Source organism: Mytilus californianus, unplaced genomic scaffold (assembly GCF_021869535.1).
Source record: "Mytilus californianus isolate M0D057914Y unplaced genomic scaffold, xbMytCali1.0.p SCAF_1, whole genome shotgun sequence".
Classification (NCBI taxonomy): Eukaryota; Metazoa; Mollusca; class Bivalvia; order Mytilida; family Mytilidae; genus Mytilus; species Mytilus californianus.
In genome coordinates this window covers 85,196,955-85,211,423 of record NW_026262581.1, presented here as the reverse complement: position 1 = coordinate 85,211,423, position 14,469 = coordinate 85,196,955, and the positions used below count along the sequence as shown (strand labels likewise).

Below are 14,469 nucleotides of genomic sequence, written 5' to 3'. Positions count from 1 at the left end.
TATGTTATTACAAATCCGGTAAATAGTCTTATTCGGTAAGTCACATTCGTGAAAAGGGAAGGATATTGTAGTTACGACATAAGGAACATATCCGGTATCATCTGTGAAACGGTTATTCCATAACGGTCAACCAACTCGTGATGGCGTCCGTAAAATTTACGAAGGGATGATTTCAACTTCACCTTTTGGAACTCTTGGCTTAATAGCTTCCGTGTGAGCAGCAATCCTCTATCAAGGAAATCATGATAGGAAACACAAGCCCGGGAATATCTTATCAATTGGGAGATATATACTCCGTATGCAGGCGCTGCTGGAATGTTGCTACATAGAAATGGAAAGTTCACAATTGGGAAGCTGAAATCATCTCTTTTGTCGTAAAGTTTTGTTTTCAACCGACCCTCATTGTCAATTTCTAGATGTAAGTCAAGATATGAGGCAGAATTAACTGTATCTGTAGTATCCTTTATCTCTAGTTCGATGGGATAGATTCGTTCAACATAGTCACCAAATTTTGTATTATTTAGTGAGAGAACATCATCTATATAGCGGAACGTAGAGTTAAAGGATATTGCTAACTTCTTATCTTTCTTCCTAAGAAGTTCCTGTATGAAGTCAGCCTCATAATAATAAAGAAACAAGTCGGCAAGAAGAGGGGCACAATTGGTTCCCATTGGAATTCCGACAATCTGTTGAAAAACACGTCCTCCAAACGTAACAAATATGTTGTCAATTAAGAAATCAAGCATCTTGATAATGTCAGTTTCAGAGAATTTTTTGTTTGAATCAGAGTGATTCTTTACAAAGTATAATTTATCCCTCCCCAAGACAAGATACTTGTATCTACGTTCGTCACCTTCGTACTGTTTAGAGTCGAGCACCACTGACGAGTCATATGTACTATATAATAAGCCTGGCATTTTTGATGGACTTTAAACACAACTGGGTCGATCCGTTCGATAGTATACGTATCGTTTTGTAGGGTATCACTTACACAGCAGTCAACAATTTGGCTTTCAAGCGACCGAGTCCTGTTTAATAGCTTGTCAGACAATTTAGCATGTTGTTGTTTTTACAGATAAATAACAACCACTAAACAAAGACTGAACAGATCTTAATTGACTGCAAGCACATTGTTTGAACAGTACTGAATTTTCCTCTGTGGATAGGTCTGAAAATTAATAATTTATTGTTGAATCTTTTGTTCACGCATCGTTGTCAATATAATGGAATTTAATGCGATTGTCATACAAGTGAGAGGTTTAGTTAGCTATAAAACCAGGTTCAATTCACCATTTTCTACATACGAAAATGCCTGTACCAAGTCAGGAATATGACAGTTGTTATCAATTCGTTTGATGTGTTTGAGACTTTGATTTTGCCATTTGATTAGGGACTTTCCTTTTAAATTTTCCTCGGAGTTCAGTATTTTTGTGATTTTACTTTTTAACCAATGAAAATAACACATGACCTGTTCAGATTAGATTGACTGTTTTAGTTAGAAATTGGAAGGAAAAGTTGTCCTTTTTAGTTATCCGTCTGTCTTGAAGAAACAATAGAATACCAAACAAATCAGTATTACATAGATAAATAATTATTACAAGGAATTATGTGCTTTTCATATCATTTGAAAATTCCGGGTCTAATGTAACTCCGATGGTGTTCCACTTCGACTGATGCTTTATAATATGTTACCGTTATTGTGAATTGTGTGATTTCTGACCGAGTTAAAAACTTTCCATTCCCTAATCATTGCATCGTAGCTTCGGTAATCAGGACTAGATATTTTGTTAATCAATTCATATCCTGATATGAAGAATGGCGTGAAGTTTTTATTATGTTCCAAAGAAATCTTAAGCAATCTCGCCAATATACCGATGTATGCATCTTCGATTCGAATTACCTTAGAAAATGGTATCCCTTCCCTAAGTGTTTTTATAACCCGAAAATTTGTTATCATTGTCCCACCAATTATGTATGGTGGCCATACATCAAATTCATAGTCCGTAACAGATATATACCACTTTGATGACTTTTTGCGATAAGGTTTTTCAAAGTTGGCTTTATATCCTATCATTTTCATTTCAGACTGGTGTAAATTGTTTAATGCTAGTTTTAAAAGATTTTTTGAATTAATCATCCGGTCATCGTCGACAAAATGGACATATTTCGTATTGATGTTTGAATCACATAACCAAGCAATAGAGAAGACTGTCTTATACACGAGATTGTCATATATATCCTGCATATCAAATTGCAATATATCACCATGAATTATGGATTCCGTCTCTATAAATGATTTTAGGGATTCGCTATATCCTAATATGAATATTGTAATTATACGTATATCTCCATCTTTGCCCCATGTCTCACGAATTGCCTTTCTTTGACTAAAATTTAACACAGCAGATTTGACAAGGTATATAATATCAACAGTAATGCATGAATTCGAATGGCATTGTTTCTGACGAGGATTTCTCAGTAGTCTATAAGATGAAGTTAAATTATTCAACGGTTGCGTTGATGTTGTACCAGTTTTCTCAATCTCAGCTATAATACTACTAAGGTTGCTGTAAACGAAATCAAAGTGGTGAAATTCTTTTTTGTTATTTGCATTGCACAGATATATAATGATGACTGAAATGCAGATAAAGTAAAGTGTATGCCTGAAAGAAAAAAAAAGATATCTTGTAATAATACCTACCAGCATGATTTCACGAGAAAAAAGTGAAATTGAAAAGGATAATTTATTGCAAATTCAAACAATTACAAGGTGAACATGTCATTGCTAATCCAGTAATTAAAAAATAATATAAAAAAAGAATAAAATATTAATCCAAAGACCTGTGCACGTGGTCACCAAAATTAAAATCATGAGCAAATGCGCATATTTGATGGCACTTACTATGTAATGTTACCTCAGTCTACATCTAACTTTGTACATATATGCTTATGTCAAATAGGTACAAAGAGTCTATGATGATACCACACCAGTGCTACTCGAATTTAACCAGTTTAACCAGTTAAATGTCAAAAGGCGCTTTTTTTTTAAAAATATTTAGTGTAGGACAATCAATCAGTCATTTAGAAAGTAAAAGTATCCCTTCTAAATAGAATTTACCAAAATGAAGCTCTTACGATGTTCGGTGTTCTTAAACGTAATAGATATATAGAGTCTTGACAATCATACCACATCTTCTTATTTTTAAATTTAAGAGTAATTCAGAGGTAATACCTACTTTTTGTTGCGTTGAATTTGATGTTTGATAAATACGCAATCGAACATTATAAGCTGCACTCGTCAGTTGTATTTAGTTAATTCTTAGGTTCATTTGATGTTTCAGGATGAGTGAGTTTATACTTAAGAATATGTACAAAACTGAAGAATATGTACAAAACTGTTGAAATATACAACTATATTGTAAATCTAAATTGACACTATAATGTAAATAAGTTAAATAGAATTCATGTATGTTCTGAGACCAACAGTTACATTGATACTAAAATTTACATTACTATGATAAACATTTAAATTAGGCCATGTTACATACATACACATCTAGTAATGTATGATTAAACATTGGTGAATTAGCTTTTCGCTCATCGCGAATATAATACAAAAATTAGTTGGAAAATACTATATGTATTTGCATGAGCTTTAGAAACAGAAAGAAACGCGAGATTCGCCTACCTAGTTTCCTGTTTCGTAACATCAGGCAAATTTGAATTTATGTGATTGTGTCTATTCTTTTTAGGACTTTTTGGTCATGTAGCTCATAACGTTTCTACGTATTCATGCATCCCTGGCTTTCAAATGTTTGGGTTGGCCCGTTACTGATGAAGGTAAACCTTGTAAAGCGCTTCAGATTTACACAATGTATATTATTGTTATTTTCATTTTACAGTTCCTGCTTCTGTTGTGCGGTAAGGCAGACAGTCCAGTGCGCCCAAAAACATGTTTATCCATTTCACATTCTCTCAATGCCTGTATCAAATCAGAACTGTAAGTCAGTGGTTGTGGTCAATTCAAATCTAATATATTTGTTTCTTATTTAATGTTTTGTTATCGTATTTAGCACAATATTATGGCTTTTAATGCTGCCCAATTTCGTTTTGAATTGACCGTCCAACTGTTTTCATGACATTTTTATGACATTCTTCCATGTCTGCCATCCCATCCTTGGGCATATTTAAGAATTTGGAAATTTTATTCTTTTAATTTGGTTTCTGTTATTGATGTGAATGTATCAATTACACACCATGAAAATGTTATGTAATTATGCACAGGATTTAGAAAAAAATAAACATCAAAGTATCATGCTTTTTTTTATTATTCCTTCCGATCCTACAACATGCCTTTTCCTTGATATAATAAAAATACCTGCATAGTGCTGCAGCTTTTTCCTGTAAATTGTGTATTATTTTAAACAAAAGTAATATAGTTTTGACCTATTATGAATTACTTCTTGAAAGCAGGTCATTGATTTGATTGATGTCTCTGATTAGACTACGCAAATTGTGAGTTTTGGCAAATTGCACAAAAACATTTCTATTGTAGTACATTGTATGTGGACTTCCAGACAATCGTTCAACCATGATTCTAGTTTACCGATATCTTAACATATAATCTACACTTATTGATTTTTTCGACAATTTTGTAATTTTACGGTTAGTTGAGTTTTGACTGCCAGTATGATCAGGAGAAAATGTCGGAGGATAAGAAACTTTATACTCTGCCTAGCATTTCTTTTCTGCATTAGCTTACTGAGAATGAATAATGATAAGACTGTACGTATGCACTTCGATATATAAATTTAGATTGAAACAACAGCATTATACAATATCTGTGAAGTTTAATATTTCTGAATAATTCCCTCATTTTGTTGAAGAACACTCTAATGAAATGTTTGGCTATTTGACTTTATGATAATACATGTACTTGATAATTATGATATTGTAAAAATTTATTAACAAAAATATCGAACTCCAAGGTAAATAAGTCCATTCAAACCTGATAAAATCAAACTGCAGAGTACATTAAACGGAATGAATGGCAAACAACTGTCATATTCCTGACTCGGTACAGACATTGTCTGAAGGAAAATGGTGGGCAAAACCTGGTGTTATAGCTAGCTACACCTCCCACTTTTATGAAAGCTCTTTATAGGTCCGTAAAAGGGACAAATATGCGTATTTTGTTATACAATCTGTATGATGTGAATTATTCCATTTTACGATTTAGTAAACCGTTTTAACATGTTTAACGCAAACAGATTATTTCATAGCTACATTGTTAAGGGTATAAACCGGCAAACGGAATAAAATATCTAAAAAAAAGCATTGTAAATGGTCTAAGCAGTCCAGTGTTTTCTTTATCAGACTGAGACATAACCTTTAAAGCTGGATCTTCTCTTCCAAATCACATAGATGCTTTTGCGAAAAAAAAAGGGTTTCATAGTATTGTCTTCCCCATTTCCCAATAATGGCATCGGTATCACAAGTTGGATAACATGTGATAGTTTTAAAGGTTCAGTAAAACGTCGGTACTAATGTATTCTTTGTACTTCAAAATTGTATTTCATTGAATATGAAGGAATAAACTATACAGCTGCTTCGAACATGTCTATCAGAGTAAAATAAAGATTGCCAACATTTCTTTTTTTTATTGAAAATCATGATCTACTTTTATAAATCGGTACTTTTGGTACCTCTTTATGGTATTTATGCAAAATGTACACATATGTTTATATAACTTAAACTTCATTCGGACTTCAGAAAGAAAAGGAATGTTTTCTTTTTTATTGATATTTTCAAGAGAAAGTCTGGTAAATTAATTATTAAAATGTTGCTGTATTGAAATATGAAACGAGTTTCTGGTTATTATAATGTTGAGGAAATTATTATACCAATGCATGCATATGTTTTTCACTAAGTCCTCTGCTCGAGTTATTAAAAAATTTATAACGAATCCAAACAGTATAATCGACAAAAATTATAAATCATTAAATGATTGTTGATCGAAAACTTTACCTGCAAACAAATTTTCGTGTTTTGGTGCAGAAGTTTACCGATCGTTATTGATAAACAATCAACATAGAATCATGGAACACTTGAAAAATATGTGATAATAGAGCGAAATATAGTTGTTTTTTTATGTTTCCATGCGTTCCGATTTGTTAATTTATCTTTGTATTATTAGTTGTTAAATGATTTGGTGTACTAGTATTTAAATTTTAGAATCGGTTTATAATTTCTTCTTTCCACGTTTGTTTACATTTTCTTTCATCACAGATTTTACTTGCACTTGCACATGTTGCACTGTGCGATTGCCGAATGTCTAACGAACGATCTCCTGGTTAAGGTCACTGCATACGGAAAAGCTGTCGGCAAATTAGAGTAAGGGGAGACAATAATTCACTAGCAATACATTTCTGAAGATTTTGAAGAAATAAAGGATTTTTTTCATGTTTTTTATAAGATAGTCTATGTACACGTTTTCCTTGTATAGTTAAACTCAGCCATTCAGGTATATAAATCTATTCAATCTTTTTGTTAAATTTCAGGTATCATATGACCTTAAACGTTATCTGGAGGTATAAATCTGAAAACCACAGATGTGTTCACCCCATATATAGCCAATCATACTACGCATGTGTTAAAAAAGTACCTTAAGTCTCTACCTGTCGGCGAAACTCCATACAAATATTTGCCCCGTAGAAGGTTTTATATGATTAAATGAGTGAAAAAAGACATAATTATTACGTATGAGGTTCTCAAATGCAAATACGCCAATATCAGTATATTAGTCTCTTCTATGGTAAACCGCTGGGGAAAACATCGCCGTATAAATAAGAACTCGATATCCCATTTGTCAAAAGATTTCAACAGATAGAGCAAATCTTCCAAAACAAATGTTTTTTTTAATTTATGATATAATAATACACAGATTTGAAGTTATTAAGGATGTACACCTCTAAGGAGTCAAAAATGTCTAGAATTAAACTTTTTTTCTTAACCTGATTTTTGGGTTCATATATATATGACTGTAAAAAAGTAATTGATGAAGAAAGAATCATATGGTGGTGTACTTCTTTTTTTGCTACAGCCATTTGAAAGTACCCAATTTTTTATGATTTTCTCATTTATCATCTTTTTTACCCATTTTGGAGCTATTATCATGAAAAAAATCACAATTTTACAATTAAACTTTTTTTCATACTTTCACTTAAGATGAAGTGGACCAATCTGAATAAATTTAACTAAAAAAAAGTATAGGTTGGTGTTAATATTAGAAAGTTTTATTAAAATTTGTTGCTTTTTCGTGTCAAATTGACCATGCTGTCAATTTTGTAAATTTTGGGATTTTTCTCTTTTTTTTTAGAACAAAAAGCATGTTATTTCAACTTCTTTGTTATAAATAATTGAAAAAATACATATCTAAGAATTTTGAAAAGAAAAAAATGATATGGGATGTTCATATTTTTGGTAAAATCATTTCTTTGTACCCTCACCAATTTTCTCTACCTTTTGGCTGATGACACTTACCAGATTGGTTATAAAATTTGAACATTTTATTACTCAAAAACTACTTATTGTAAGTACACAATTTTTTCACAGAGTTTAGTTTGATTATAATATTTTTTATATTCATTGATATTTTCTACTTGTATTACATGTTTTGGAAATAATTCCCAGACGAGATTTCAACGAGATTGAAACCTCAGAATAATACATCCTTAACTGCACTAGTTTTATATAGATTTCGTTCATAACGGTTGTACTTTGCTATATAACCAAGTGTAAAGTGTAAAGTTGAAGTCAACCTTTCGACAGTTTTGGTATACAATCATTTTTGGATGACCTTTATGGAACAATTGTGTCACAGATGAACACTGATATAGCCTCAACACCATTTCATTTTTATGTAAATCAATGTATTGGCATACACAGTTGATTCTAGGTTATTTCTCTGTTATCTGATCAAATTACAGCTTTCAAAATATTCGGACCACCACAAAAACTGTCCTTAATGGGAGACTACTGAAATTTAATCCCAAATAGAGTCCTGAAATATTGCGTTCGACTCCAATCTTAATTGACTAGGATTGTCAGGTTTCGTACCGAAGTTCGGTGGTTCTCTCCGAGCAATCTGGCTTCCTCCAACAATAAAAACTGACCGCCACAAAATAACTCAAAAATGCTGAAAGTGGCGTTTTAACACAAATCAATCAATCGATCTATCAATGAAATAGTCAAATCCAGGGTGTACGGGAGGCAACTCTTGATATTCATCTCATTATAGACATAGGAAAAACATTGGTTTTATAGAATAGACCTGTCGCAAGATAACGCACGATAGGTAAAATTTCAGAAATTTTCCAAGTTGGTACAACAATTTCCCAAAAATTTAAGCTATGTTTAAGCAAGTTACCGTGTGTTTTAAAACAATATCAAGATGTCCCTGTTAAATGCATGCCAACTTGAAAAATAATTTTTTAAAGGCAAAGCTTAACCTGGTGATATGTATTAATATATTGTCGTTGACTTTGAATATTACTTTTTCCCTTTTATAATCATTCCTTGTCACAACTGTATATCCGTACTCAAAGACACTGATAAACCAACTAGTACTGAGAATGCACGATAATTAAGAATATGTCCGTCCCTGGTAAAAAAAATCTAAAATATAACCATTCCCTTTTGCGGAGCAGGATATGTTTAACCTTCCCACAAATCACATAAGATCACCTCCAGTTTTCGCTGAGGTTCATGTTTTTTCGATTTTCTTTTTTTGCCATTGTTTTGACGGTTTCTCTTCGAGTTATGAATGTATCTAGCCCTATGGGATCTTCCGCCTTTTTTCATTAAGACCACGTTCTCACTTTAACTATGATCATACTTATGCATGCCATGGAAGGAAACATTTTCTATTTTGTCAAAATATAGTTATACCCCCGCTTTAAAAAAGTGGGGGTATACTGTTTTACCTCTATCTGTCCGTCCGTCCATCCATCCGTCCGTCAGTCCGTCCGTCAGTCCCATGAATATTTTTCGTCGCATCTTTCTCAGGAACTACACTACAAGGATTTCTGAAATTTGGTTTCAGGGTTTATATAAGTCAGCTATACCGTGTGATACGTTTTCAGATTCATCACTCAACAACTTCCTGTTTACCGTCAAGTTTTTGGGCGGGGGTATCATCAGGGAGCAGTAGCTCACAGTTTCACTTGTTTTACTTGTAAAACAGAAATATTTCTTGCTGCAAAATGACGAAGTTCATAAGTCTAGAAATGGAGGAAAAAGACAAATCACGATACCGAAGAGAAAAGAAAATTTTATGCAAAATTTCAAGGATCGTTGATAAAAACCGAGCAAAATTATACAAAAACCCAGAACCGACAGAATAAAAAATCAGAACATAATCAAAAGGTCTTTCCACGGAAGGATCTAATGCAGATGTTATCATTGTACATCAATGCATTTACGATTGTAAAATATCTAAATGACACTTTCATGAATGTTGAAATTATTCAGAACAAGTTTATAAATTGCAGAAATGGGTACAGTGTATTTCTGTTATCTTTTGAGTATCTCAAACTACTAGTGAAGATGATATAAATGATGCGATGTTATCTTTAACACATATTAAATCATTCCATTGCATCTTTGTTGATAGCTATTCACTCGAATTAAAGTTTCAGTTTGTGTATACAGAAATAAGAAGATGTGGTATGAGTGCCAATGAGACAACTCTCCATCCAAGTCACAATGTGTAAAAAGTTAACAGTAATAGGTCAAAGTACGGCCTTCAACACGGAGCCTTGGCTCAAACCGAACAGCAAGCTATAAAGGGCCCCAAAATGACTAGTGTAAAATAATTCAAACAGAAAAACGAACGGTCTAATCTATATAAAAAACGAGAAAAGAGAAACACTTATGAACCACATCAACAAACGACAACCACTGAACAACAGGCTCCTAAGACACGCTTTAATTCAACCAGAACACATATACGACAATGCAAGGAGAATATATGATGAATGCATGGTAAACAATTAGCGCATGAAAAGTAATAGGCATTACACGGACGACGAAAGCATAGTGAGCGATGATTGTGACACGCACGATGAACTGACGACGATTGATTAGCGTTACTCAGAAGAGAAGCAAACGATACACGCACAGTAAACAATGATAAAACAAGTACTACAAAGGTACAGATTGAATCAAACATGTTTTAATTAATATGTCCGGATTAGAAAAAAACAATTAATCTGTTTTCATAACGGCATTTCAATTTATATCACTAGTTAGCATCACGCGAGGATGATACTAGTATATGTATATACTTTTGATATCAAACTCAATACAAATTTATCATATGATAAACAATATTCTTTAAACATGAAGAAATATTATTTTATAAAGTGATAACGTCACACTCATTGATTTTAGACGACTTTGGTTGAGTCGTGTACCTTCAAAATGAAAGAAGAAATCTGTGAAAAAGTTTTCTACAAATGTTCGCAGTATCAACTTCCCGGAAGAAAAATAAAACATCTGACCTCTTTTGGATGAAGTGTTGAAAACTGATTAATGCTTACTATCGTATCTCACTTTGATAATAGAAATGTACGATTTCATTCAATTATTGTGTCTGAAAAAAATAAATGAACCATAAAAAAACAAAAACAATGTCATAATATTTGAAATCTACTAAATGTATATAACATTTTATTTCAAACGCCGCGCGTTTCAATATTAATGATATCAATATGAAGAGAAGGCAACACAAATTCTTGCCGATGTTGTGGAGACATAAATCGTATGAAGTGATCAAGGTTTTACTCACACACGTATACTATACCCTATACACATAATCATTGTTTGTACAAGCGGACTTTCAGGGGCTGATCCAGACACTTTTTTTCGGGGACAGTTGGGCAGCAAAGGTTGAACGAATAGAAGTTACATGTTCAGTCGGAATTCGAACATTTATCTAATGCCTCGCGCAAGGATCATGTCAATCTCTTTAAATGTTTTTCTTGAAACAAATACTTGAAGGGTTCGTAGGTGGTCTGTTGCAAATTACAATTTTCACCCCTATGCGACATTCCTACATTTTCCATTGACAGACTCGCTCATCCTCGTCAACCCATTTTGTATTTGATTACGTATTTTCATTTATTTGTTATTGTCCAGAATTTGCACGAAATATTTGCAAATGGACATTAAAAACAACATTCAGGAAAACAATCGAAACATATACACAATTTATGTTCATGTATAAAAAATTAAAAAAAAGTAAAATAAATATATTATTGTCAAATAGAAAATGAGACTTTCTAATTGTTGTTTAGTAAACTGTTCTAATTGTAACTTTATCAAAATGTCAAGCTTAAGAATCCACTTTACCAGGTATGCTTCTTTTTCTTTTAGGCAATTTCTGGGATGTATGCTCGATATATTTCCTTGCACGTTCACGTTGTTTAATGTCCTTACGTTCAGTGACAACCTCTGTATGTACGTAAAGGCTAGAATTATGAGCCTATTTTATTTAACAGAAGGATTAGTAACACAATTTAATAAGCGAAAGAAAAATGAAAGAAACTTACTTATTTTACCTAAAATCATTTTTGACAGAGAATTAAGGACATTTAGTTTAGTATCTTTTAAAGGTGAATTGATTAATATAAATTTTCTAGACCATACAAATACCACAGAGACCTACACAACTTATTCGCTATGCCTGTGTCTGTAGTCGAGTTTTAGATTTCAATGAACGTTATTTATGTATAATTGGTAAATTATCAAGACAGGGATTTCGTTATTAAAAACCGATTAAAACTTTTTATTAATTCTTTCAAGTACAAATCTGAAGTACAAATATTTGGTTAGTAAGTTTGGCTGTATTTGTTGAATTCTTATAAAAACGGGATATCACCTCCTAATTTTTACGGTGATGTTTGTATAGCCCGTAAATTATGAATATAAAAATAAAAATACTGTTAACTTACATGTTGGCATAGCACAAAGTCATGCTTTTATTAGAACGATTATGACGTCTTTGCACTAAATCCATGAGATGTGTACTGATTTATACTTAAGTCTGGGATGAACATAATTTTTCTATTTGTTGTAAATGGCTTTGCATTAACTTTCAATTACTGCGAGTACTCTTACATCGTTGCTTTGTGTTAATGTTTTATGCAAGTTGTTTTTGCTTCTTACCGATCTATTGAATTATTCCCAGTGCAAATGATTTTAACATTTTTTTTCTTCTGTTGTGCTGTTTCACCGCTGTCCAAGGTTAGGGAAGGGTTGAGTGCTCACAAACATGTAAACCCTCTTTCACTCTGTATGTGCCTGTCCCAAGTCAGGAGGCTGTAAGTTAGTGGTTGTTGTTGGTTCATGTAGGTTATATTTGTTTTCGAAAATGTGTTTTTATCAAAAATTAGTTTGTTAATTTTCCGTTTGAATTATTTCATATTTTTCCTTGTCGGGCTTTTTATAGTTGACTATACGGTACGGGATTTTCTCACTGTTGACGTCCGTACAGTGACCTATTATTGCTTTTATCCACGTCATTCAACCTTTTAAAAAGTTTCCTCATTGGCAACTATAACACATCTTCTTATTGTTCTACTTACAAAATCGGAAAAGTCCCTTCAACATAAGAAATATGTCTAAAAGGACGCATGTATGGCTATTTATTTTAAACATCAATGGAATAATTTATTCATTCTTAATATTTTTGACATCGATATAAGGACAATCTGTGTTCAATCTTAAATAGGCTGTCACCTGTAAAATGTATTATGTATTATAAGATAGGATTTCACACATTAAAAGCGTTAATTTCGTATTCAAAAAAATATATTGTTCAAGATATAGTCTTATTACGAAAGCCTATTTGGGTCACCTAAAAAAATATTTATCTCGTAATTACTAGATAAATATCTCGTAATTACGAGAAAACTATCGCGTAATTACGAGAAAATTATCGCGTCATTACGAGATAATTATCGCGTTATTACGAGATATCTATCGCGTAATTACGAGATAATTATCGCGTAATTACGAGAAAACTATCGCATAATTACGAGATAAGATTTTTATTTCGTAATTACGGGATAATCATCGCGTAATTACGAGAAAACTATCGCGTAATTACGAGAAAACTATCGCGTAACTAAGAGATAATCATTTTTTTATCTCGTAATTACGAGATAATTATCGCGTAATTACGAGAAAACTATCGCGTAATTACGTTATAAGATATTTTTATCTCGTAATTACGAGATAATTATAGCCTAATTACGAGATAAAAAATGATTATCTCGTAATTACGCGATAGTTTTTTCGTAATTAAGCGGTAGTTTTCTCGTAATTACGCGATAATTATCTCGTAATTACGCGATAGTTTTCTCGTAATTACGAGATGATTATCTCGTAATTACGAGATAAATTAATTTTGTTGTGTGACCCTAATAGGCTTTCTTATGGGTGTGACCTGTTATACATTTCCCCCAACATAGAAAAGAGTTTTCCTGTACTACACCGATGGAGTGTGATCAAGTAATTCGAAAAATACGTTAATTTGGTTGGCCTTTCCTGTAACGTGTTACAAAATTGCGGCATTTTACATTGGCTACTCTTTGGTCAATTAAGACTTTCAGAGGTAAAAAAAGACTACTTTCTCATCTTGACAATTCTATTTCTTCAACAATACTAGAAATTAACCCATGCACGCGCGGGTATAAAAGATAAGTGCACATAATGTTAAACGACGATGAATAACAAGAATACGCACGCAGAATGAAAGATGCAACGACGAACGCACGAAGAGAAGTTCAGTTTGAATATCAGAAAGCCTGTACCTGTAACTAAGTTATACAGCGTCTAGAAAAACATGCAATGAGGAAGATAACGTAAGATTCACAAACGTTCCTACATTTATACTAAATTTTTCACATAGCCAAACATTTCATTTGAGTGTAATACTTGTATGCACTGATTTATTTATCATAACCTGGATGGGTATTTGTATATAATTCACGAATTGAAATATGCATATATTTATTTCCTCTACTGAACCGTAAATGATTTGATAATCTTTTGGTTAATCCTCATGATAAAGTACAAATGTTTCTAGTGTTAGTTGATGCGGGCCACCATGTTTGTTATACAAACCAAACTGAGATATTAGGACTACTGTTTTAATAGGAAGTTTAAGCATATTGAATACAGTAAAGGAATTTTGGTATTCTTCATTAAAGCCGACAAAATTAATACTGGTTCTCTGTAACAATTTAAACTCTTATATAGGGAGTGTGGCACGCATGGTCATGGATTTTCTTCAAACTTCACACACTTACTAGTCTTGATGAAACAAACAAAAAATGGCAAAATTTTGGTTGCTAAGCATATCGGTTGCCATAGCAACCGATGACCAGTTTTACCTCTTCTGAA

General features: G+C 32.5%; 2 protein-coding genes across 6 annotated transcripts in view; one reads left to right on the top strand and one right to left on the bottom strand.

Moving 5' to 3' along the window:
* Positions 1 to 1,573: 1,573 nt before the first annotated feature.
* On the bottom strand, positions 1,574 to 4,578 carry LOC127725347 (beta-1,3-galactosyltransferase brn-like). Of its 3 annotated transcripts, none has more exons than XM_052232286.1 (2): positions 3,237 to 3,606; positions 1,574 to 2,567 (listed from the first exon to the last, which is right to left on the bottom strand). In XM_052232286.1, exons 1-2 carry the CDS (start codon positions 3,281 to 3,283, stop codon positions 1,679 to 1,681), a joined length of 936 nt encoding a protein of 311 aa, XP_052088246.1. In that variant the 5' UTR covers positions 3,284 to 3,606; the 3' UTR covers positions 1,574 to 1,678. The 3 variants fall into 3 exon arrangements, 2 of the variants coding, with proteins under 2 accessions (XP_052088246.1, XP_052088237.1); XM_052232277.1 differs by having other exon boundaries at positions 1,574 to 2,663; positions 3,237 to 3,604; XR_007992947.1 differs by lacking the exon at positions 3,237 to 3,606 and adding an exon at positions 4,379 to 4,578 and having other exon boundaries at positions 2,532 to 2,663.
* Positions 4,579 to 4,680: 102 nt separating this feature from the next.
* The window catches only part of LOC127725327 (uncharacterized), a 59,630-nt gene continuing 49,841 nt past the window's right edge, over positions 4,681 to 14,469 (top strand). For all 3 annotated transcript variants that reach the window (XM_052232264.1, XM_052232271.1, XM_052232259.1), the window contains exon 1: positions 4,681 to 4,785. In XM_052232264.1, coding sequence (XP_052088224.1) covers positions 4,690 to 4,785 — 96 coding nt within the window. In that variant the 5' untranslated portion in view covers positions 4,681 to 4,689. The remainder of the gene's footprint in view (positions 4,786 to 14,469) is intronic.